Below are 27,183 nucleotides of genomic sequence, written 5' to 3'. Positions count from 1 at the left end.
ATGAGGTGGGATGGCTCCCTGTGGAGCAGAGGGTCTCCTTTCTGAAACTGGGACATATGTATAAAATGTTAAATGGATCTGCCCCCAGTTATTTATGCTCTCGCATTGTCCTGCGTGGCCAGGTCCACGGACGACAGTTACGGTCTGGACAGCTCTCAGTTTATGAGCCTATAAAGGGTTCCTATTCACAGAATGGCTTTCTGTCTACAGCCTGCCGGCTGTGGAACTCTCTGCCCAGGGCCATCCAAATCTCCCCCACTATTGCTGTCTTCAAGAGGGGTGTGAAGTGACATCTGCAACAGTAGGTTGCAGTGAGTGCTTGGCCACCACTCTTGAAGAACAGGAACATGACATGCTGTAATGAGGCTCTTTCAGAAAATTGTGTTGTCTATTTTATCTACTTGTTGTATCTATCTTATCTTCTTAACTCTTTCTTTGTGATTTATTGTATTCTTCTTGGGACCATGTTGGAAACAAGTCGACAGACTTTCACATGTTATCCTTGTACCCCTTGTTTTTATACTTTTGTATAAATTGTATGTACTAAATAAAAATCAAATCAAATCAATTAGTCAAAATCCATACCGTAGCGCAAATTCATACCGTGTATACCGTCCACCCCTACGAGGTTGACCCTGGCCCAGCCGCAGTGCGGCGGCAGCAGCAGCTCTGGAGGGGGAGAGAAGCCGGGGCTGGACTGGAACAAGCTCGAGGGGCTGCGCCACGAGGCCACCGGCTCCAGCCTGGAGAGCGCCGTAGAGCCTCTCCACCTACTGCCCCCCCGCGAGAAAGACGAGGTAACATCTGGACGCATGCTGTTGGGGATGCACCGATTCGATATTGATATCGGATATCGGCCCCGATATCACTAAAATAGCTGGATTGGGTATCGTTAATAATTTATATATATATATATATATATATATATCGGGATTTCTTCTTATTATTTTTTAATATAATAAGAAATAAAATAAGAAATAACAATTCAGTACATTTTTATCTGTGTTAATTTTTTACATTTAGTTTCACTAAGTTAGGAAAGTAATGTTTTAAGTCAAGCCTGATGTTGCCTTGCACAAAAGAATGATCCCAGTGTTAGATTTGGATCAATCAGCCAGTATCACCTCTCCATCGTTGTCGTTGTGTAGTTTCTGCGTTGTGTTTATTTCTCTCTGTCTTCTCATACTGGCTGTACAATCTTTGTCATTCCCCTTTAATGTAATCCGTAACCATAAGTATTCGACACTGTAGTACCTTTCTCGGAATCGTTGTTTATTACATAAACAAAAGCCTCGGATGTTATCCATTTCGTATTGTCCTTGAGAAGTCTTTGATGGAACACTAAATTCATTATTCTATCGTCTCTTCTGCTGTTTAGTCCAATGGTGGCTGAGGCCTTGTCGTTAGCCAAAACCTTTCTCCCGTTAGCCGAAGCTAATGATGATGTGTCATCTCCCCTCCCCCACCGGCGAGGGTGAGGGAGGGATGGAAGTCTCTGATATCACGTCCGCTCGTGTCAGCTTTGTGTCTAGATCTAACTTACACCCGGAAGGAAACTCACATTTACAATATTCATCATCATCGTTATCATCTCGGCATAGCAAATGACAGGCCCCGCCCCTCTTCTTGTGGCCATGTGACGCGCTGTCATGGCAACTGCTGTTCACCTTTAAACACACACTAGACGTCTGTTCTATGGATGTCACCCACTTTTCTATCTCTCCATTCTGCCTGCTCGCAGTCCTATCAGTTATGTGCTGAAACGACCTCGGCATGAACTAGGCTCTATCTTAGTCTGCTGCTAAATACATTGCCTCTCTCTGACCGCCTCCACCACCATGCACTACCTCTCTGACCTGGCACCTTTAGATGCTGTCATCTCTCCCAATATATACATTATATACATTGAAAAACCATCGAGATCCTTCACCAGTCTCTTCCACACAGTGAGGCATACAGTTTATTAATTGAACAATCGGTATTTTACATATAGTCATTTAGCTCAGGGGTTCCCAAACTTTTCAGGCCGCGACCCAAAAATAACGGTGTCAGAGAGCCGCGACCCCCACTATTATAGGAGGTAACAAAATTAATAATAATAATAATTAATTTCATTTTTTTTTATTTATTTTTTTTATAAATGGAAATGTATGGTTGAAACATGCACACGTTCAAACGCACACACACTAATAAGCATTGGAGGCTTTTAACCAGGGCCAGACTGGGGAAATCATTCAGGCCAGGAAATATAGTGCAAAATATAGCCCCAGTCAGGCCACTTTTTAAGCAGGGGGTCCCCCACCAGGACATTTCTTGTTACAAAGACTTCATTTCCTGCATTCTGGTGCAGGCATTTTTTTTATTTGTACCCTTTAAATACCAGTGTTTGTGATGGCATCACAAATTATTGTTAAAAAAACAGGCTAACATGTATGATTAGCAACAACACTGATTTAGATGGATTTTCAGTTTTTTTGTAATGTCAGATTGAAAATAATACAATCTTTTATTCAACTTCAGCCCTGATCATAACACCACATATTAATTGTATAATTCGAACCCTTTAAATGCCAGTGTGTGTGATGGCATATATTTGCAATATATCAAATGCAAAGTAGATTTTTCTGGGGGGGATTATTACAGGCTAGCATGTGTCAATGATTAGCAACAACAGTTTTTTGTAAGGGTCCCGCCTCCACCAATCACATGCGGCTCCTTTTGTGTGTGTGTGTGTGAGAGCAAGAGAGAGAGAGAGATAGTTCTCCAACTTGTGTGAGTTGCAGTGATCTCCTGGTTGTTCCCCACCTAGGTTATCTAACTATTGCGCTGCTGCAACTAGAAACACTGTCCTGGCCTGCTTCTAAGTTCAGTGGCCTGACTGCAAAAAAAAATATATATCTCTATTTATCTTTTGGATAAAATAAAATAAATGGAAATCATCTGTCACACATATTACATAAGGTACATGTGTACATTACAATGAAATGCTTGGTTTTGTATGAGCCCCCTGAGATTGTGCTTCATACAGTAAAAAGAACAAGACCAAACACTATACAAAATATACAAACTAAAGTACAAAATGCAAACAAAGTACAGAATGCAGCTGTTAATGTGAGTGTTTAAAGTGAGTGTGTGCATATGAATGTAGATGGATGGATTGGTGTTGCATAGAGTCATTGAGCATCCTGATGGCCTGGGGATAGAAGCTCCTTTTGAGTCTCTCTGTACTGGCCATGAGACTCCGGTAGCGCTTGCCTGACTGCAGCAGTGCAAAGAGGCAGTTGTTTGGGTGACTAGAGTCTTTGAGTGGGAAGCCCACCTCCAATTGTGCGTTCGGCTGATCGAGCCATTCTCTGCAGTCTGCTGCGGTGCTATTCCCAAACCAGGAGGTGATGTTACCAGTCGGGATGCTCTCTATTGTGCATGAGTAGAAGTTCTTTAAGATCTTTTGACTCACTTTGAACTTCCTTAGGCGCCTTCGTCACTACACTGTCTATGTGTGTGTTGCATGTCAAGTCCTCAGATATGTGGATTCCAAGGTACTTGGAAACTGTTCACTCTCTCGACCGGTGCCCAGCAGCATTAACATAAAGTAGGACAAAATATGAGGCAATGAAAATGGTGTAAACAAGGAAAAATAGCAGCATAAGCAATAGGGTTGGGTACCGCTCACATTTGAACCGGTACCTGTGAATCGATTCCGGTACACAACGGTACCTTTTTTCTGTACTTTAGTCTCTAAAAATGTAATGTAAAAATTCAGTTGTAAATTCAGTTGTAAAAAAAAATTGTCCAAACTTCAAATGATTTATCATTATTTATTTAGAACAATTTGTTAATATATATATAAACACACTCATATCTTTAAATAAAAAATAATGTTTTACAAAATAAGTATAAAACGATTAAACAAACCACTCTAGCAGCAATGAATTCTGCTGAACTAAAAGGTACACATCTATATATTTAAATAAATATACCTGAAGATGACAATGCCTCTGTATCGTTGTCTGCATCTAGCTTTGTAGAGTGTAACCACACTTGCGACCGTTTTCGGCTTGCCATTGCCCCGACTGCTTTGTTGTTGTTGAATCAAGTCAAATCCTAGGTAAGTGTATTGTGCATGTGAACGTTGGCGCGAACGTGCGGCACACTTCATAGGTTTCGTTTAGCGGTAATTGGCACCGGTGGATAGGGCTGTCTTAAATACTTCAAAGCTTCGTTCGATGGGCACGGGATTCGAATTGGAAAATAAAATTTTAATAAAGAAAAAATCTTAAAAAATAGAATTTATTATTGTTTTCCTCCCACCTGCAAAATCCTGCACCTCCAATGCAACGAACGTCATATGCCGCATTAACTCTGCCTCTTTGTTAACTATAACAAGCACTGGAGATTCCTCATTAACTCCTCTCTGTGTTGAATACAACTTTCTGCTTTTATAAAGCCTCAAATGACTGCTTACAATATTTCATAAAAGCAAAGTGTTTTGCTTTTGTCATAGGAGGGTGTGACTCTAGCAGCCGGTGGCTTTTCTCCTGCGAATTAGTCCAATCAACTGTCAGAGGCCAGGCTTGTGTTTTAAATTCTCCTGCCTGAAGCTCAGTCTGCACTGAGGAGCTGAGTCCGACTACACTTGTGATTTAGCTGTGTGAAAGAGTATCAATCGTGTATTAATTTGGTTGTTTCTTTGAGTTCACCCCTGTCAATTCTTAAAAACTAAATATATTTTAATATAATAAAAAAAAAAATCTTTTAAATATGCTGCAAGATATATTTTTTGGAAAAAACAAACGTTTGTTTTACTCAAAACTGTACTCCTGAATTATTTAACTTTCTAAGGCTTTTTTAAATCTCCCCTGATAAGTACACAAACTTCAAACCGTCGCTAAGGCTATTCCATAGTTTAACTCCCAAAATGTAAACACATCTAGCTTTTACATGAGTTCTTACTTTTTTACATGTTTTAAGAATACTCTTTTAGCACGAGAAATCAAGTTTCTATGTACACCATATCTACACATTTTAATGTGCAGGACTTTTTTTCTTTTTTGATCCACTTTTTTCTCCCCGTTTTTCTTTTTTTCTCCCATCCCAATTTCGTATATCCAATTCTTCCCTCCCCTGTCTTGATCGTTGCTAGACTATGCCTACTACAGGTCGGTTGTAGTGAGGACAGAAGCCTTGCATCACTTGTCCCCTCCGGTACACGAGGAGGCAGCCTGTCGCATCTTTTCACCGCAGCAGCTCGAACTCTCAGTGGCGAGGAGTAACGCGTGGGAGGCTCACGCTGCACCCGCTATTTCCTGCTTCCACCGCACCGGCGTCACCAAACCGACCTGTAGGAGTCGCTGTCCACAACGTCAAATCCCCACCCACCGGCTTTCCCACCCTCTAACACTTGCCAATTGTGTTAGTATGAACGACCGGCCAGCCGGTAGCAACGCCAAGAGCTGGGCTCGAACCCAGCGTCTCCTGCGTTAGAGGGGAGCGCCTTGCCCACTGCGCCAATCAGCTGCCCTTAACACTTTCCGTGCCAGCCTCCGTGTCCTATTTACCCTGTTGAGTGCCGACGCTCTATTCAATGACGGAGCACTTGCATTTGTGAACGCATAAACTATATCTTAAAATTATGGCTATGTGTCTAATACGACCGTCGCTTATCAATGACTTGTTTGCAGTCAATATTGTCGAAACGGATTGTTTTTTAATCTGTTAATTACCGTTTTATACCATTTTGAAAAACGCTTGTTTTTTTAAACTTTCAGAAGAAAATAAAATATTCTGCAGGAATCGCGCTTTACTGTAATACACAAATGCGTTGTAATTTTTCTGCCTATTTATGAATTGTTTTCAAATAAACACTAGATTATCGATGGTATATGTGTACTTATGCACGCTATAGAAAATCGATTCTCTTATTTCCTGATCAGCTACACACACTCAGCCACACACACACACACATATGGGACACGTTGATAGGTGAAAACAGCTCTGATTATCCCAATACTGGTAAAATAGATTCCTTACCTCAGATCAGATGTTCTCCAAAAAGATTATTCCAATTCCTGATCGCCATTCCAAATATCGATCGCGTTTATTGATCCAACGCTGGGTACTGGAAACATATATTCCACGCTGTTCTGATGGTGGGCAATCACTGGGATCGTCTCCGGTTACTTGTCTGACAAGTAAAATGTGGAATCCGGACAATCTTTTTCCCATGCGTTTCATTCAGTCTAATCCAATGGGGTGCAGTACCATCCGGAGAGACGATAGGGGGCGGTATTTTCCCAATTCGAGCTCAGAGAGAGTGCCAGTGGTAACGTGAGGCTAGATTGATGAAATATTAATAGAAATCGCTAATAAAAAAAATAACGATTAAAAAAAACTGCATATCTCGTTTCTGGCACTCAACGGTTGGCATGAAATAACGAATTATGCCGTGGCTGGCACTCAAAGTGTTAATGTGCAGGACTTTATGAATAATGGACTTGTCGATAAAAGAGGTGCCGTTTTGCTTTCTTCACCACCTGGCCGGTGTGCTTGTCCCAGGTGAGGTCCTCTATGATGTGAACACAGAGGAACTTGGAAGCTGCTAACACTCTCCACAGCAGACCCATTGATGTTGATGGGATTCCAGCCTTTCTCCCCCTCTTCCGTTAATCCACGACCAACTCCCCTTGTCCATGTTGAGAGAGAGAGAGAGAGAGAGGTTGTTCATCCAGCGCCATTTCACCTTCCCCTGGGAGGTTGGTGTAGCTAACCTCGAACGTGAGGAGATTGACACTTAAGGCCGAGATAATGATATGCTTCCTTGCAGTACACCGCCGAACCACCAGGTGCCTGTGCTGCGTTGTGTTGTACAAGTCTTTATTTGATGTAGTCCATGTTTGTAATGTAGTTAATCACAATCCATAATGGAACGCTCCGACCGAGCTCCAGAGATGATGAATGGTAAATATAGAAGTACGCCAAGAGGAAGATGTACACGGACCGGCCCAGCCCACGGCAGCGGCCAATCACAGCTCTGCGCTGTCCACCTCAGTCTATTTGATGTTCGGTAACATTTTTGGCCGGCTGCATCATGTAGGCGTCGCCGGTAGGCTTGTGGGAGCTCGGTAGGCTTGAGGGAGCTTAGTAGGCTTGAGGGAGCTCGGTAGGCTTGTAGCTCGGTAGGCTTGCGGGAGCTCGGTAGGCTTGCGGGAGCTTGGTAGGCTTGCGGGAGCTCGGTAGACTTGTAGCTCAGTAGACTTGTAGCTCGGTAGGCTTGCGGGAGCTCAGTAGGCTTGCGGGAGCTCGGTAGGCTTGAGGGAGCTTGGTAGGCTTGCGGAAGCTCGGCAGGCTTGTAGCTCGGTAGGCTTGCGGGAGCTTGGTAGGCTTGTAGCTCTGTAGGCTTGCGGGAGCTCGGCAGGCTTGTAGCTCTGTAGGCTTGTAGCTCTGTAGGCTTGTAGCTCTGTAGGCTTGTAGCTCGGCAGGCTTGTAGCTCTGTAGGCTTGTAGCTCGGCAGGCTTGTAGCTCGGTAGGCTTGCGGGAGCTTGGTAGGCTTGTAGCTCTGTAGGCTTGTAGCTCTGTAGGCTTGTAGCTCTGTAGGCTTGCGGGAGCTCGGCAGGCTTGTAGCTCTGTAGGCTTGTAGCTCGGCAGGCTTGTAGCTCTGTAGGCTTGTAGCTCGGCAGGCTTGTAGCTCTGTAGGCTTGTAGCTCGGCAGGCTTGTAGCTCTGTAGGCTTGTAGCTCGGCAGGCTTGTAGCTCTGTAGGCTTGTAGCTCTGTAGGCTTGTAGCTCTGTAGGCTTGTAGCTCTGTAGGCTTGTAGCTCGGCAGGCTTGTAGCTCTGTAGGCTTGCGGGAGCTCGGTAGGCTTGCGGGAGCTCGGCAGTCTCGCCTGCAACCTTCGCAACCACTTTGACGTCAGAGTATAAATGAATGCTGTATAGTCCCTGTTCATCTCACCAGTGAATAGGGACTATAATAACAAGCCAGTAGCAGATGGAATGTTGTCATTGCCACCCCTGCTCCCAGGTCTAATTAGCTTGACCCAGGGCAGGTGGGGCTGCTCAAACCAGCCGCACCCTCACCCCAATTACTTTCCACCCCTCTCTCTCCCAGGTAACTGCTAGCATGCCTCCCACACGCTACTCCAAACGGCGCAGAATGACGCGGGCCAGCACGCAGAGAAAGCCGGAGGACCAGTGGGAACACGTTCTCGTATCCGATGAAGGGACGGACCGTGACCTCGCTGAGAACGAGCCGGACGCAGACCCTGTGGCGGGTGACGGTGAGGTAACACCACCAGAAGGGGAGGAGGGCGAGGAGGGGTCGTCTGAGCTAGGAGAGGCCTCCATAGTCTCCGGTCCCTCCTCCCCACCTCCCATGGAGCACAGCGGTCCCCTGGGCCCGTGTTCTGCCTGTCAGAAACTCTACCAAAAGGCGAGGAAGAACATGAGGCTGCAGCTCAAAGTCAAGCTCCTAGACAACGGTGAGCATTTCCTCTCAACGCGGTCTTCGTCTGTACGTGTACTACGCTTACTATAGGGAGGTGTAGTGGTTACGTCATTGCCGTTTTTCGTGTTCCACCCTCTGTCCAACGCTATGTATTTCCCCATTGCCCATTTCTAAATCGCTCAAATAAAGCATTAACATTTGCATTGTGTACCTTTCTGTGCTTATTCATCCACAATATATAGCTCAACATGAAAATATTCGCAATTAATCATAAAAAAAAACGCCAAATTTTATTTCAACCAAAAATGCTTAAACAATAATGTTAGTGATAGAAGGGAACTCGTTCTGTGCAAAAATGGAAAGCTTTTCAATTTCCATGCCGCAGAATTTTTACAATAGCCGATAATCCATTTTACTAATGACGGGTGGAACAACCAGTAACGTCAGTAGGGCTGTCTTAAATGCTTCGTTCGATGGGCATGGGATTCGATTATGTAAAAAAATATATATATGATTTTTTTTATTTTTTTTTTGCTAAATCAACTCTGCCTCTCTTTGTTAACACTTTAAGTGCCGAAAGCGTGTTTAGCCGTCTTTCCTAGCCATGCTAAAGTTGCCGAGGACGCCCTAACTCGTCTTTAATATCAATATTTAAAAAATCTGTGATCGGAATCATATTTCCCCTCTGCAGCCTTCACACACAGTTCTGAGCTCCTCTCAATCCTCTAGCGGTTCAAGAGCGCCATCTGGTGGCCGATCGGCAGAAGCGCCAAACAGGAAGTCATGTGGATGAAGTGGTGATCACCCATATTACTTCCGGGCACTCGCTATAGGTCCCGGGACTCGAGCTCGACACAATACATAGCGATCCGTTGCCAATAACTCGATAAACAACATGATTTGGACGTATATACTATTATACAACCTGGAAATGGACCGGGTATTTCGACATCCCATAATGGAAAACTGTCTACCCCACGCTGATCGCCCAACGGCCCGAGGAGACTGGGGTGAGTTTTAGCGTGTAATATTACCGTGTTCGATACTAACTGATCTGATGAACATATGACCCACATTAGATGAATGGTATAACGCTGCCCACGGAATTATAAACGCCCCCTCGCCCATCCGGTCAACATCAGATGACGTGTAGTAACTTCCAGAAGTACGTTCAGTTGGAATTTTTTATATCGCGCCGATTGCTATCAAACTGTATTTCATCATCAATATAATGCATTTGGGGCTATAAATCACGTTCTGGAGAAAGCTGCAGAAAGAGATGAAAACATACTTATACCTTAGACCATATTTTAGTATGAATATGTGAATGAAAAAGTTTAATGTTGCTACACCATGAACAATACATATAGGACCTTGAATGGGCCCTAATAATGGCAATCTAGCAATAGAATTTAAAAAGTTATAGCCCTGCAAAGAAGGGGAACTTCTCCATCTTAAATAGAGCTGGCAACGATGAATTTAGCCTTAGGCAATCAAAGTGTTAACTACAACAAGCAATGCTGTTTGTTATTTAAGAAGAGGTCGGACTCGGCACTGACAGATTTGTGTTCATTGTGCTGCTTTTATAAAGCCTCAAATGACGGCTTACAATATTTCATGAAAGCAAAGTGTTTAGTTTGTCTAAGATTTAAAAAGGTTTAAACTTTACAGCACTGACAAAGTTGAACAAGTCCCACAACATTAAAAAAAAGGTTATTTTTTATTTCGAAGCTTCGAATTAAAATCGAATCTTGGCCCCGAAGCTTCGAATTCCAAAAAAAATAATCGAAGGTCAGCCCTAGACGTCGGACTACACCTCCCTATAGGGCTGAGCCCAAATGTTCGAAGGTTCGGACCTTCGTTCGTTACGTTGGCACTCGAATCTTAATTAATGGGTTCGAACCTCCGATTTTAAATATGTTGTGTTTACAATCATTCGAAAGTCACGCACCAACACACAGAGACACAACACAGTCAACGAGTCGTGTGAGGAGGGGTCACCGTCATATTTCAGGAAATGAATCAAAATGCTGTGCACGTTAGTCGCGCTATGCAGGGTTAGCTTGCTAACGTTAAGCTAGCAGGATCCGTCTGCCAACAAAGATGCTATTTCAACAAATTAATTCACAAAATGGATTACCATCCAAACGTTATTGAAGACTCATGTGACCAGTAAGTAGAGACTACTACTTTTACTACCGTAATTTCCGGACTATAAACCGCGGCTTTTCCCCCCATTTTTCGACCCTGCGGTTTATATAAAGGTGCGGCTAATCTATGGATTTTTACAGCTAACTGGGCGCGCTCCCTTAGCTCTGTGACGTCAGATCAGACTCCTAAATCTGCTGCAGCAGTGCACGCCTTGCCCCTCCTCCTCCCCCTCACAGACCCACGTCAACAAACCATTACGGCAAGAGTCTAGTGCAGGGGTTCCCAACCTTTTTTCCCCCAGGGACCCCCAAACATCTCTGATGAAATTCCTGGACCCCCCTCCTAATAAAATAGCATAAAATACCTTTTATTGTCATTTTAATACTTTTTTTTGTCATTTTAATAACAAACTGCTTATACACAGGCATATGCATCATAATTAGACCCACTATGCTTCGTTGACTTGTGCCTTTAATCAACAAATCTCATCTTGCACCATATGTATTTCAAAATGTTGGCCAATATTCAAATCCTGTATTCATCCTCTCAAATCAGGCCCTAATGGTGAACGGTTTGCATTTATGTTGAATGAAGTAAGAATCCACTGCAGTAAAAATATCCTCACCTCGAGTGGTGGTAGTAAGGTTGACTGACATGAGAATGTCCTGCTTCAGATCCTAATTTTCGATATACTGCACATAAACGATGAGCACAGCCTCGTCTGCGACAGTTGTAGTTTCATCAAGTTGTATGGCAAATGGACCCTTTCTAAGCTTTTCTGACAGCTGCTGCTCGCAATCACTTGACATCAATTCGGTCTTTCACTACATTGTTCGAGAGTGGTACTGATTTTAGTTTATCTGCCACCTGTGGGCCGCACAGTTTCTAAACCATTTTGATGCAGGCTGGTTTGATGAGCTGCTCGCCAATATTGTGCGGTTTCTTTGCTTTTGCAATAAAAAAATATGCTAATTAAATATTTCTCTGAAAGAAAAAAAAATGTAAAAAAAATTTTTTTTTAAATGTTTTTTTTTTTTTTAAGACCTCAAATCATCTGTGGTCTGGCGGACCCCCTGCGCCCCCTGGCGGACCCCCAGGGGGTCCGCGGACCCCAGGTTGGGAATCACTGGTCTAGTGTATGAGCAGCTCAGAGCTCCTCTTTCAACATAACTGAAGCATTAAACAAAATGACCCAGTCAACGAACTATTCACTTTAGTTTATTAATGCATGAGGCGTTGCATGAGGCGTTGTCTAATGTTAGTCCGTGCTTCGAGGAGGGGATTGGGAAGCTCTAGTAGATTTTGTGTTTTGAGCACAAAGTTCATCATAGATCTAGCCTCTTTATTTTGCTCTCAAAGTGCACCAGATTGATGCATTTAACTTTAAAATGTATTTTCGGGGGGGCATGCTCCCGGACCCTCCTAGAGGGTCGGAGGTTCACCCCCCATAGTCTCTGAAAATCCTGTGGGAAACACTGATGTAATATACGCTACGTTATATGCGTAAATGTGCGCTATGTGCCTAAAGTCAAGACTCGACAGTACTGAACCGGAAAAAATATTCATATGATTAAAAAATCGATGGTTCGAAGGTCCGTTCGAAAAACCCTGCCGAAGTTCTAATCCTAAAAGCAGGCTTCGGGGACGGCTCTAGTTTACTAGGGATGTACGGATGATGACACTGTTATTGGTTATCAGGCTAGAAAATAGGAATTGGCACACTTTTCCAATAAAATCCAATTCCACATGTAATTTTAAGTAATAGATGAAGTCTGCTTCCGAGCTAATTGGAAAGCAAACACAAGGCAAGAAATCAAAAGGTTTTAATCCACACCACAACAACCGTTTTAATCCACACCACAACAAACGTTTTTAATCCACACCACAACAACAAAAGGTTTCCCATTTCCTACACAAAACCAAGGTCCTCCAGCATTTCAGATGCTGCTATCACTTGACAGTATTGATACTGGACTAGGCCTAAAAGAAAAAATGGTTTGTTTCCGGTTGCCGACCGATTTAGGTGTGACCCAATTTATTTTGAGTTTAATTATTTTTTTAGTATTATGGATATTAAACATGCTGGCAGAGTACATGCATCCATGTTGTTGTGAACATTTTAATTAAATAAAGAAATTCCCTATCCATAGTCGCCGTGGGAAAGAATACAAATTAAAAATTAAATAAAATAAATTCCCTACCTACCCATGGCCTTAACTGACAACCAACAGGAAACAAACAATATTTTCTTTTATGCCCTACACTACTGGCAAGTATTTCATACAACTTAATGTCCAACAATCTGAACTATGCCTTTTAAGTACTCATCATTGGTATTATTTGTACTATAAAACCAACATGGGCGCATCCCTTGGGGTAATAAGAGAATAAATCTCCTTTCTGATTTTCTTGTTCATCAGCTCCTTCCTCCTTGACATGTGACCATTGGGTGCTGCTGAAAACGTGGAGGCCAAATAGACAGCATCACATGAGAGGGTAATGTGTGTGTGTGTGTGTGTTGGGGCTAGACCAATATTGGAGTTGGAGTTTTGACTCCAATGTCGATTTTGATATTTTCAAGCTTAAATTTCCGATAACTGATACACAGGTCCATAAATATAACCACAATGGCTTTTAAATTGAACAATCAAGATGTGCTTTAAGTGCAGACTTCATTTTGAGGGTATCCAAATCAGGTGAACGGTGTAGGAATTACAACCATTTCTATATGTCCCTCCTCCTTTTGAACACATTCACGGCCATACCCAAGTATAGTCGGGTTTTCATCGTTTTTATTTTTTTATTTAAATTTTTTTTATATTCTATACAGTCTCACGGACCTCGGTGTATCATTGGGACTCATTCTGATACCTCGAGATTGCAATGCTGGCCGAATCCTGCTAGGTGGCAGTATCGCCTACTCTTTGAAACCTTATTTCACACTGTTACATTTTACATGGTCCGGGCGGAGAAATGCTTCATTCGAGACACGTGTCCAGCACACTTGATGCATAGTTTGTCCCATTTCATGTCAGGGACCCGATGAACATCAATACTGGAAATCGCGATCAGACAATTGGAATATTCATTTTGGAATACCTCCTAGCAAAGGTAAGGACTATATGACGTCAATCCTACTTCAATCCTACAATGATTTCACATCGATCGCAACGATCATATGTCACGTACTCCAAAACGTATGTCGTTGCTGATCAGAGCATCACAAAACGACCCCCCCCCCTCATGATGAAACATAATACCTATTATACCTTTTGATTTGGAAATAGTATCGTGTCCAGGCGAGCAACGCGAACGACTTTCGCAAAATGCACATATAACAAAGTGATCCATGACTCAGCTTCCAGGAATTAGCCCGGATCACTCTGAAACTATACAATATTCACCATGGGATAACACGCAAACGTATACATGAAGAAAATTAACATGTTGGACTAGAGATGGTGACTGTCAAATGAGCCATAGTATTGTCTAGTATTGCTAGAATATAGAATATAGATATAGCTCTGTGAAAATGTCCATCTTTTTAAACGTGGCCACAGGCAGCGCAGATGGGGAAATAGCGTGGCGCTGAAAGTGTTAACACTTTCGCGGCCAACCACGTATATATACGTTATTGGGCGCCAGCGGTTAACGGCCAAAAACATATATATATATATATATATATATATCGATTTTAATATCCTATTCAATGTCAGGGACCTGTATGTTGCCGTTAAAAGGCATACTGGGACTCAGAAGGTGCAGTACCGACCAGATCCTGCTAGTAGGCAGTATCGAGAGTGCAATGGTGGAATGAACTACCCACCCCAGTTAGGACGCCTGTTACTGTTCCGCAACTGTAAGTTACTTCCGGGGTAGGCCTGATTGGCCCCGACAGGCACGTGACAGGTGCGGCCACGCCCCGCGGCAGCCTCAGGACGCGCAACGAGGCTGCTGAGAGCTGTCGCGCGGAAATAGGCTGTCTATTGCCTCGCGCTGCAACGCGGAAATAGGCTGTCTATTGCCATTCTCTAAGACAAACTCTAACCTTAACCAGCTCCTTAACAGCGCCTAAACTTAACCCTTTAACCTTAAGCAACTCCGAAACTATGCCTAACCTTAACCTTAACCATGCCTAACCTTAACCATAAGGCATAACCAACTCCGAAAGAATATTGCCATTCTCTAAGACAAACTCTAACCTTAACCAGCTCCTTAACAGCGCCTAAACTTAACCTTTCTAACCATAACCAACTCCGAAACAATGCCTAACCTTAACCAACTCCGAAACAATGCTTAAAGTTAACATGCCTAAACTTAACGGCGAACGAATGCACGTTAAAAAAAAAAGATAAATTGAAGGGAATCGAACTTGCCAGCAACGGACGGTAGGATCCACACCAATGCAGCGCTGCCAATTGAGCTATTTCTGGATAGTGAAAAAGGGCGTATTACTGCTACATAATGCTGCCGCGGAGCGTGCCGCGCGGCAGAGAAAGTTGCGCGTCCTGAGGCTGCCGCGGGGCGTGGCCGCGCCTGTCACGTGCCTGTCGGGGCCAATCAGGCCTACCCCGGAAGTAACTTACAGTTGCGGAACAGTAACAGGCAGTTAGGACAGCCGAATCCCGTCCAATCTTTCGCCGTCGACTAAAGACGCACTTCTTCAACCATTATCTGAAATAATAATAATTTAAAAAAAAATCTAACCCTAACTAACCTTACTGTCATGCACATGTCCTAATAAACTAACCTACACTGTAACACGCAACACTTTGATGAACATTGTTACTCAGCTGATAGAGTTGTACCCTTCCTGATGACCTGTCGTACAGAACTTGTAAGTCGCTTTGGATAAAAGCGTCAGCTAAATGACTAAATGTAAATGTAAACCCTGTTCCAGACCGGGTGCTACGTTTAAACCGCTCCGGACCGACTTTTCTAGTAATGGGAAACCTAGAGCTTCACCCGATCGCATTGAATCGTTTTCGGGACCCGCGATCCATATGTTGTGGTGGGTTATGTCGTGGACCAGATGAACATAGGATGGACCAGATGGCGATACAATTATTGGAATAGTCTTTTTGGAATACCACGACCACAGGTAAGGACAATCTGACGTCAATTTCAGCTTGATTGTGCAAGGTTATCATACCCATCCCCCCGATCGGCGTGTGTTGTGGTAATAACGAATGACGTTACTGGCAATCAAATAATCAGATTATGATATAGATTTGATTTGAAAATAGTAGCGTGTCCAGGGACGAAACGCCAATGGTTTTAGTAGAATTCACGTTGTGCCGGCCTCTCAGGAATTAGCCCGGATCATTCCGAAATTATACTTATATTCACCACGGGATTAAGCGTGAACGTATTCATGAAAAATGTTTTTTTTTTTTTTTTTTTTTTTATTGCAAAACAAAAATTATTAAAAGTCAGTACTCAACACATAATCATAATGAAACTAACAGACAAGGTGGCTAAAATGACATGCAAGTACAGAACAGAAAACAAAAAAAAGTATAATAATATTTTAACGTATATAGTGTATATCCAACGAAATTACCAATTATACAAATGCCTTATACAGGATATACCCCTAATACCTATTTTCTAAAACCCTACACACATATGCTCCAGCTCGAACCCCCCCCTCCCGGACCCCTCCTTGGATAGTACCTCCATTATCCCTCACTCTAACCAGACACTACCATTATAAGCTAGCTTTTATTCTCTCCACCACTTCTAACCACATTGACATTTTGGATTCGTTGAGACCCAGAATTCTTGCTGTAGATATTTCTTGATAAATCACATCGAGATATGTAAGAGACCAAACCTTCCTGCAAATTTTTTCCGGTTGAAACCAGCGTGATGCGATCAGTTTTTTAGCTACTGTGATACCCGATAAAACCAATCTCTTTAGCTGTGGATTTACTGCAAACTCAAAAACATCATTCAATAGTAATACAGAGGGGTGTACTGGTATATTCCAAGATACGAGTTTTGATAATTGATGGGTCACATCTTTCCAGAATGCCTTAACTGGTGGGCAGTCCCAATACATGTGCATAAATGTCCCTTCGTCTCCATTTGTACATTGGGAGCATTTTGAGTCTTGTTTAAGGCCCATTCTGTTCAGTCTTACAGGAGTCAAGTATGTCCTGTGAATATAGTTAAGATTGATTTGTTGATGGTCCGGGTTCCTTGATGTAAGACGGACATTTGCCCATGCTTCTTGCCAATCAAAGTCACTTTCCAGGTCTGGTATATCCCTCCTCCAGGCAGAGTCTAGTTGGAGGGTTTCATACGAGGACATTAGTAATTGATAATAAAAACCTGATACAAAACCTCTCAATGTATCTCTTTCATAGAAGAATTTGTGGTATCTGTGGTGTTCAACTGGTATGTCTAATGGAACACCGTGAGACCTCAAACATAGGCGTAACTGTATGTAAAAAAGCCATGTGGACTCGGTGAGGTTAAACTTTGTGCATATTTCTCCATAACTACAAAAACCCTGGTTATTAAAAATATCCCCTAATGAGTGTATGCCTTGCTCTTCCCATATAGGGAATCTTATAGGCCGTTTTTCCATTAAGAGTGCATTGTTATTGAATATGGGAGTATGATTATGCCATTTTTGAGGGTTAGGATATTTTTCTTGTGTTTCACGCCATATCCGGATTGCATGGGTAATTATGGGGCCAAATTTCCGCTCACAGTGCTTGATTGGTAGTTTAGTGTGTGCTATGTCCTTCAGTCATAATGTGGGGCTACTATGTTTTCTTCCAATTTTCTCCAGGATGCCAATGCCTGGGGATCAAACCATATTGTCAATGGTCTTAATGTGTATGCCTTAAAATATTGGAAAAAATCTGGAACTGCCAAGCCACCGTCTGCTTTATTTCTCTGTGCGGTGGATCTTTTTATGCGCGGTGGTTTGTTATTCCAAATAAATTTGTATGTGGAGGAGTGTAATCTTTTCCAGTAACCCTCTGGAGGGGGTAACGGTAGCATTGAACTGATGAAGTTGATTCTTGGTAGTACATCCATCTTAACTATTGATACCCTTGCCTGTACTGAGTTTTTAAGTTTTGCCCACCTGTCCAGGTCGTCTTTGAATTTGTTCTGTATTTTTGTGTAATTGTGCTTCACCGTTTGTCTTATGGTGGGAAATATTTCCACACCCAAGCATCTAAAATGTTTTACCATGGGTATCTCACCTGGGAGGGTTGTGTCTTTTTTTGCATGGGTGTTAAGTGGAAGGAAAGCCGACTTCGGCCAATTTATTTTAAATCCCGATAAATCACCAAAGTTCTCTATCAACTTGAGTAGATGAGGCAATGTGGTGTTGGGGCTTTGCATGAACAATATTACGTCGTCCGCATATAAACTAATTTTATGTTGTGTGCCCTTGATTACGATTGGTTCTATGTATTGGGATTGTCTTATATATTGTGCTAAAGGCTCTAATGATAGATCGAATAGTCCGGGACTAAGAGGGCAACCCTGTCTGGCTGAGCGTGATACCGGAAAGATTTTGGAGATGAATGTACCTGTTGTGCTTTTTTGCATCTTGAATGGAAGATAGTTACTGTGACCATGGTATTGTATCCATAGCTATAATATAAAATATAGATTTAGCTCTACAAACAAGGTGACGCACAGTGAAACTATGTAATGGAAAGCTGGCCCAGCTATAGCTAGATGGGGGAAATCGAAGGGCCGCGAATGTGTTAAGGGGCCAAATGTAAAAAAGCAAATGAAACGGACATGAAAAAGCAAATTAATAAAGGGCAGAAGGAGGTTTTGTAGATGCAGTACTGAATGATACCATCCGGACACATGTAATTGGAAATATGATTATAGAATATCAGGCCTATAAATGACCTTATTATGGCCAAGTCGCACATCTATGGATCGGGCCAAATCTCCCCTTTCCAATGGCAGAGTTCAATCTGGATTTAGTATCACCAGGCGCCCCTGAGAGTGCAGCAAAAACAGCAAATACATTTTCACTTGCTGCATTTCACTTGCTGAAGACAAAACTGAAGGGGAAATGCCCCTAGAACAAGCAGGAACCGAAGACCGTAGAGGCCTGGCAAAGCATCACCAGGGACGAAACCCAGTGCCTGGTGATGTCTACGGTGACTATTTTATTTATGGATTGTTAGTTAGTGCAATTACCTTTGGCTCCTTAAAAGGCCGGAGGCACATATAGACATTGTTGTGGTACACCACAATGGACTTGAAATGTAAATGAAATAAAGAGGGAATAACGCACACCTGGCCATGGAACAGTCGGGCGGCGTGGCTCAGAGGTAGAGCGGGTCGTCCAATGATCGAAGGGTTGGTGGTTTGAATCCCGCTCAAGCCCATGTCCATCCCACTGCCGTTGTGTCCTTGGGCAAGACACTTAACCTACTTGCCTCGTATGAATGTGTATGCATGTGAATGAATGTTGGTGGTGGTCGGAGGGGCCGTAGGCGATGATTATTCGCCACGCTTCCGTGAGTCTGCCTCAGGGCAGCTCTGGCTGCAATTGCAGCTTACCACCACCGGTATGACTGTGTATGAACGAATAATGGACTCTGTAAGCGCTCTGGGGTGACTGGGGTGTCATGAAGAGCGCTATATAAATCCAATCCATTATTATTATTATTATTATTAGCTGAGAAGTCTAATTACTTTTGGTCCTTTTAAAAAGGAGGAGGCACATATAGACATTTTTGTAATTCCTACACCGTTCACTTGATGTGGGTGTAAATACCCTCAAATCAAAGCTGAAAGTCGGCACTTAAAGCACATCTTGATTGTTTCATTTCAAATCCACTGTGGTGGTGTACAGAGCCCGAATGATGACAATTGTGTTGATGTCCGAATATTTATGGACCGGACTATGTGCTCCAATGAACACCCATTCTATTGTAGTTTGGAATATTTTGGTTTTGTGAAGTCGTTCTCTCAGGTCCACAGTGTTCGCTCGATACTGGCCGTCTGCAATTAACCCTTTCCTGGAAAGATTGTTTTGTATTAGGCACACGGAAGTATTGTAGTCTGCCCCGTTGTTCTGACCAGGATTATGTTCCTTTCTGCTCCGGTGATGCGCGCGCACACGGGAGTCTGACGTATACAGCAAACGGGTCTATATCCACACTTGGATCACATAGCATTTATTTGCCATGTTGACTGTTTTTCCAGGAGGCTTTTGACCCATTTACCTCTTATCTGGAGGAGACTTGATGAGAAGCAGGTTGCCTGTTATGAGGAGGAGAGCGAGCAGACAGCCTGCTCTAGACCACACACTTTCCTACAGAGGTAATGTACAGTATGATATACACACACTGCCATGAAAGCTCACGCAAACCATGTGTTCCAATAATGCACTAGTTAATGTTACTCTCTGTTGTTTGTGGTATTTTAAAATAGCGGTTGGTGAACATGGGATGACATTTTTGTGATGATTTCCATTGACCAATTACTGCAGTATGGCATAGCAGCACGGATGTTACCTTTTGTACTGACCCCAGAACAGTAGCTAAAATATGTGTGGGGGGAAATCCACCCTAAAACATACCTATGATAGTGGACGGTTTAATCGGTATCTATAAACATAGGCAACTAAGCTGGAAATCAGAGCATCAAGACTTGAATTTGATGTCTTCTCTTTGGAGTTGGTCTGGTGACAATGAATTAAAAACTGGGCTCATAGAATCTAGGTTTGATCCATTATATCCAAATTAGTTTGAAGTAAGTCCCAGAAGTGCTTCCATTATGCACCGTGTTATGGAACAACTCCAGGATTTGTCTCTGGCATCACTTCGACAACCTACCTACCAACCTACCAACCAACCTACCAACCTTCTAGCCACAAGGCGGCTTCTTTGAATTAGGCCAAGTTCAAGTTTGTTTTTATTTGTCACGTATAAGGTACATCACATGTACATTACAGTGAAATGCTTGGTTCTGTATAAGCCCATGAGAATGGGCTTCATACAGTAAAAGAGGAATAACACTACAATATACAAACTAAAGTACAACCTAAGTACAATGAAGTAAAAATGCAGACAATGAGGTACAAAAACTTTTTTAAGGCAAGGTGAAAATGAGGTATGAAGAATGTAGTGCAAATCTCTTTAACACTACATTATATTTATCTATTTATTAAAGTGAGTGTTAAGGTGAGTGTTTGTTTAAAGTGAGTGTGTGCATGTGGATGTGTGTGCAATGAGTAGATGGATGGGTTGATGATGTTACATAGCGTCGCTGGCGGAAGAAAACCTCATAACTCCAAAACCCCAACTTTTCAGGAGATGAAAAAAACAAACACAGATTTGAGGGCAAATGGAGATACGAGGTTTAGACAGATGATCGGTTTAATGCTTTCCCATTGTTTAAACTTTGTAAAACCACACACATACAGTATGGAGGATGATCTACGGAGTTGATTTCTAAAAAAAAATTAATACAAAATGGAGTTACGAGGGGCGGCTGGGTGGCGCAGCGGACTAAGCGCTCGCCACCACCGCAAAATACTCTGGGATCGAATCCAGCTGTCAGCGGTACCTCCGGCTTGGTCAGTCGTCCCTACTAACACAATTGGCTGTGTTAGAGGGTGGGAAGCCGGTGGGGTGTGTATCCTGGTCATTGTAAACAGCGACTCCTACTGGTCGGTCACCTGTTCAGCAGGGAAGGAATCTGGGGGAGATGGTGTGATCCTCCCACGCGTTACACTCCCCGGGTGAGAGTCCTCGTTGTCAGGTGAAAAGAACCGGCTGGCTGACTCCACATGTATCGGAGGAAGACATGTGGTAGTCTTCTCCCTCCCCAGGCCGACAGTAGGGGGCAAAAGCGTGCAACGACCAGGAAGGGAATTGTCATAACGACTAAATTGGGATGGGAGAAAAATACGGGGGGAAAAAGTAGACAAAAAAAAAAACGCCAGTGACGATAGTCATTGAGCATCCTGATGGCCTGGGGGCCTGATTACTTTTACCAACGGATTTCCAGTTCCGCGTTCTGCGCTCTGATTGGCCACTGACGTTTCTGGTCGCGCCAATCGTGTGACGCCTGTTTCTTTCACCGGTTAAGCTTAGGCACTCTTTCGAAGTTGGTTAAGGTTAGAGTTTGTCTTAGAGCAGGGCGATAGAACACCAGCCCTGATTCCATACTCTAACCTTAACCAACTTCGAAAGAGTCGCCTAAGCTTAACCAGAGATAAACTAGGCGTTAGGTAGTTTGCTGCTGTTCTATGCGGAAATGGGCGCGTCACGCAATTGGGCGCACATGTCACATGACCAGAAACGTCAGTGGCCAATCGGATCGCACCAGAAACATCAGTGGCCAATCGGATCACAGAACGCGAACGCGGAACTGGAAATCCGTTGCCAAAAAACTAGACGCGGCCTGGGGATAGAAGCTGGGATAGACCAAAGAGTTGTAGCTGTTGTGATGTGTTTCAGGAACTTGAGGTGGTGTGTCAAGACATCTGTGAAGAGCGGGAGAAGGAGGATCCGAAGAGGGCGGAAAGGGTCCAGATCTGTCCGGGCTCGGGGCCCGCGCCTCGCGAAGCAGCGGCGTTCCCACTCCGACCCCCGCCCGCCGAATGACGGTATTCACCCCGGCGACGGTTTCAATAGCAACCCTGGTCCGGGGAATAACCGTGAACAGGAGAGCTCTGAGCAACAGTGTGATACAATCGGTCCCTCCTCAGTCGAAATGGAAATAACCCCCACGTCAGCGAAGAGCGTGCCCCAGCAGGTAGGGCCGAAGAGGGGTGGCTTAAGCATCAGAGAGCTGCTGGCTGCTGCTCTTGCTGTCAAGAGCACGATTGTTAGAGAAACTCACTCAAGTTGACTCTCACTTTTTTTGTTATGTTAAAGGTGCTATGAATATATATATATATTTTTTTTTTCCTACCGTGCAGTCTGGTAGAGAGAGAGAGAGAAAGAGGAAGAACGGGTGACAGAGCGGGGGGAAGACATTCGGCAAAGGACGGTGTGTCCGGGAATCGAACCTGTGTCGGCCGCTTCGCGACGCAGCACGTTACATGGTTCGCCACTTGGGAGCCCCATGGATATATAGTTTTAATTTATTTATGTTAATAAAGGACCGCGCTGGTCATTCAAACCATTCTCGTGCCTCTGCCTCTCTGATCCCATCGCAAATATCTTTCCAGTTTGAATGCCAATATGTGTTTTGTGTTTAGGCAGCAGAGCGGGACCTACATACAAGTGATCTTGTTGCACAAGCTCTTCTTGTTGCCTATAGACCCGTTTTCTGTATACGTCAGACTCGGTGTGCGCGAGCAAAACAGCAGCAGAAAAGAACGTAATCCTGATCAGAACAACGGGCAGACTACAATATTATTTGCATTTGTTAGCCACGCTAGCGATCTAAATAATCAATCCATGCCAAAGCTAGATATATAAAAGGTGAAAGACTCACTCGCAGCCATGCTGATTTGGCTAAATTACATCTAGACGTTTTCGTTTAAAAACAACTTTTAGTCACGTGAGTGCCATGGTTTCTCCATAGAGCCCGTCGTATTATTTTAGCGCAGCAGCTCGCGCAGGTCCAAGGCAACTTAGTCACGTGACTCAGTTGTTATTGCTGATTGGCTCGAACATGGTATGTTTATATACAGAAAACGGGTCTATAAGATATTCCTTTATTGATCCCCTTGCAGAAATACGGGTGTCATAGCAGCATGGGGGAGGTACAGGTATGGTCCGTAGAGGATATAAATATAGGCAATAGAATGAGATATTAATATAAATATGAGGACAAATTTAACTGTAGCTATATAATTAATATAATTAAAAATAAACCGTGTAAACAAAGGTGCAGATAAGGGTCTGTATGCCCTCATCGGTTATATTATACATTACACTAAATATAGGCTTAGAATTCAAATCTGAATATATATTATATACTATGAGTAAGAGTAAAGTAAACGGTATACACAAGGTGCAGTATACACAGTAAAATAAACTGTATACTCAAGGTGCAGTATACACAAGGTACCCTGACTTTAACAAGACTAAGTCTAGACCATATCATAACTTGCCATATGCGTCGAGTCCAGCTGGCAGCCCTCACACTGACGGGCTGCCCAGTTGTGAGAAAGGGTTTGATATTAGCAGCACTGTCTGGGCACACACTTACCAGCCCTATTTCTCCCTAGATGTCCACATGGTGGCGCCACTTTATAGAGGAAATAACATAAGCACCTCGAGGATGTAGCTCTCTGGCCTCTCAGCATTATCATAGTTAACCCTTTCACTGCCCCACTATGGTTAACCCTTTCACTGTGACAATACACAGAAGGTTAACCCTTTCACTGCCACACAACAGCAGGTTAACCCTTTCACTTCGACACTACAGAAGGTTAACCCTTTACTAACAGTCGGTAGTGTGATAGTAAAGGGTTAACCTTCTGTAGTGGCAATGAAAGGGTTAAACATCACCTTATTCACAACAGACACCTGTTTTGTTGGAAACCACTCAGCTTTATTGAGCGGCGTTCTAGGTTGTGCTGGGACTGCTGTGCTGAGAAGTACAGGACATTCCGATTAAAATGTATTGTCATTATACAGCACAAGTACAGTACAACGAAAATAAGTTTGGCATCCAACCAGAGTGCAAATGTAACGGTAATGTGCAACCGTAATTGTACATTTCAACAATGTACAGGAGATTAAACTGGGTATAAAATATATAAATTGGTACTACTGAGTATAGTGCTAATCGGATGTATGTACAGAGTTGTAGTATTAATGTACAGTGATACAGGTATAAAGATGTAAGTCATACTGGCCAGCAGTGTAACTAGTAAGAGTAGGTAAGGGATATGTACAGATATAGAATCTACAGATATGTAAAAAGGATTATACACAGGTATTATCAGACAGATGTTGATATAACATCGTCACCTTAAACTTCGATGCCCCGAGGGAGTTTCGAACCCAGGTCTCTCACACCGCGGTCAACAGCACAGACCGCTATACCAAGAGGTGAATTCACTACTTTGCAACGTGTCTATCCATCTTTTGAGGATGAGAGTGAGTTTAACCCATAGCACCGCTACTCACCCCAGCCCTTCGTGACTGCACTTCACGGTACCATCCGTTACATATATGTATATACGGTAAGAATAAATAAATATATATGTACAGCATTATTGCTCGAAAATGAGATTGATCTCAAGTGACTACCTGGTCAAATAAAGGTTAAATAAATTATACAGAGTTATATGTAGTAGATATATAGAAGAATGATATGCATTTAGTAACACAATACTGGTTAGGAAAGGAGAAGATAAGGATTTATGGTTTGAAACTTAAATCTGTAATGTCGTCAAACGATGACGACATGGTCCTGTGCTTTGTTTACAGTTTTTGTCTGTTGTAGATTATATTTCAGTGGGTATAGGGAGTGGGGTTGCTACTGTTGGCCACACCTCAGGCTCTACCAAGAGAGGTCGGAGACATTCACAGTATAATAAGTTACTAGACTCGGCGGCTGGGTGGCGCAGCGGACTAAGCGCTCGTCACCAACGCGAGAGACACTGGTATCGAATCCGGCAGAGTCAGCGGGAGGGAAGCCGGTGGGGTGGTATTCTGGTCGTTGTAAACAGCGACTCCTACAGGTCGGTCAGGGCGCCTGCACAGCGAGGGAGGGAGATGGTGAGGGTAGTGTCCGCGCTGGCAGGTGAAAAGATGCTGCTGGCTGTCTCCTATTCAGGGCTCCCTAGACCGACCAGTGGGGGGCACATGCGAGCAATGGCCAGGAAGCGTGAATATTTTAGGCAACCAACTTGTGTTCAGCGTTTCTCTGATTGGCCACTACGCCCATGTGACCGCGGCAGCTCGAGAGAGCGGCAGTGCGGAAATAGGCTGCATTCTATTGCCATTCTCTGCGACAAACTCTAACCTTAACCAACTCCGAAACAGCGCCTAAACTTAACCCTTCTAACCTTAACCAACTCCGAAACAATGCCTAACCTTAAAGTGGAAATGAAGCAGTGAGCATAAATACATATTCATAGCATCACATTAGTATTTAGATAAGCCACAGAAGAAGTCACGTTATAAAAATAAGCAGTTTCTAAGAAAAAACGATTTGTTGTGTACATTTCTGAAGCATTTAGCATTATGGGCGCGGCCATTTTGTTGCTGACGTCATACCGTGGCTTGGGTGTATACACTCTGGTTAGCTGCCTATATTGAATGGGTCGGTCAGCAAATAAAATGTTGCCTACAAAACAACGGGACCGCGGTGGTTCTGTTTGTATTGCTCCTGGCTGTTCAAACTAATTTTACCATGTGAGAGAGAGGAAAGTTGGTTAATTTTCACAAACTACCAGTGAAAAAAACAGTGTTGTTGACATGTTGGCTCGGGCTGCCTGCACCCAGACGGCGCGACCAGCCTGTTGTACAGGGAAGGAGGATCTGCAGCGAACCCTTCATTGCCTCGGATTATGTTGTTGGGGTGGGATGTTTGTCCAGAAGACCACTAATCAGCTGAAGCCGGACGCGGTTCCCTCGGTCTTCGACAGACAGACCGGCGTTAGCTCTCGGGAGCTAGTTGGCACCAGCCGGGGCCAGGCGTTAGCTCTCGCTAGCTAGCGTTAGCAACCGGAGCGTCGCGGAGCATTCAGCCTGCTGGCTACCTAGACCCACTTCAACCAGCGTCGCGGAGCATTCAGCCTGCTGGCTACCTAGACCCACTTCAACCAGCGTCGCCAAGCTGTGTAGCCAGCAGGCTGAATGCTCCGCGACGCTCCGGTTGCTAACGCTAGCTAGCGAGAGCTAACGCCGGGCCCCGAGAGCTAACGCCGGTCTGTCTGTCGAAGACCGAGGGAACCGCGTCCGGCTTCAGCTGATTAGTGGTCTTCTGGACAAACATCCCACCCCAACAACATAATCCGAGGCAATGAAGTGTTCGCTGCAGATCCTCCTTCCCTGTACAACAGGCTGGTCGCGCCGTCTGGGTGCAGGCAGCCCGAGCCAACATGTCAACAACACTGTTTTTTTCACTGGTAGTTTGTGAAAATTAACCAACTTTCCTCTCTCTCACATGGTAAAATTAGTTTGAACAGCCAGGAGCAATACAAACAGAACCACCGCGGTCCCGTTGTTTTGTAGGCAACATTTTATTTGCTGACCGACCCATTCAATATAGGCAGCTAACCAGAGTGTATACACCCAAGCCACGGTATGACGTCAGCCATGACGTCAGCAACAAAATGGCGGCGCCCATGTTGAAAACAGGGATATTATATTATATTTTTCAGACAAATAAGATAGATTTCACATTTGATTATAGAACCCTGTCTTACACAAGGTACACAACAAACAAACTAGGATCACATTGCTCACTGCTTCATCTCCACTTTAACCCTAACCTTAACCAACTCCGAAACAATGCCTAAACTTAACCAACTCCGAAAGAATATTGCCATGCTCTAAGACAAACTCTAACCTTAACCAACTCCGAAACAGCGCCTAAACTTAACCCGTCTAACCTTAACCAACTCCGAAACAATGCCTAAACTTAACCCTAACCTTAACCAACTCCGAAACAATGCC

The 27,183-nt window shown here is 43.6% G+C and overlaps 1 protein-coding gene across 2 annotated transcripts in view; it reads left to right on the top strand.

The window, feature by feature from the left end:
- The window catches only part of LOC311226864 (uncharacterized protein), a 29,088-nt gene extending 6,463 nt beyond the window's left edge, over positions 1 to 22,625 (top strand). Inside the window, exons 4-8 of one of the 2 annotated variants that reach the window (XM_084312289.1) lie at positions 629 to 797; positions 8,105 to 8,474; positions 13,012 to 13,087; positions 19,793 to 19,909; positions 22,054 to 22,625. In XM_084312289.1, coding sequence (XP_084168415.1) covers positions 629 to 797; positions 8,105 to 8,474; positions 13,012 to 13,087; positions 19,793 to 19,909; positions 22,054 to 22,447 — 1,126 coding nt within the window. In that variant the 3' untranslated portion in view covers positions 22,448 to 22,625. Of the gene's footprint in view, positions 1 to 628; positions 798 to 8,104; positions 8,475 to 13,011; positions 13,088 to 19,792; positions 19,910 to 22,053 lie in introns of those variants that run through there. The other variant, XM_084312290.1, reaches the window with a different exon arrangement.
- The last annotated feature ends 4,558 nt before the right edge of the window (positions 22,626 to 27,183 follow it).

Source organism: Notolepis coatsorum (genome assembly GCF_963971535.1).
Source record: "Notolepis coatsorum genome assembly, chromosome: 4".
Taxonomy (NCBI): Eukaryota; Metazoa; Chordata; class Actinopteri; order Aulopiformes; family Paralepididae; genus Notolepis; species Notolepis coatsorum.
Note: the sequence above shows the minus strand (reverse complement) of the source record. Positions and strands in the feature narration are given on the sequence as shown.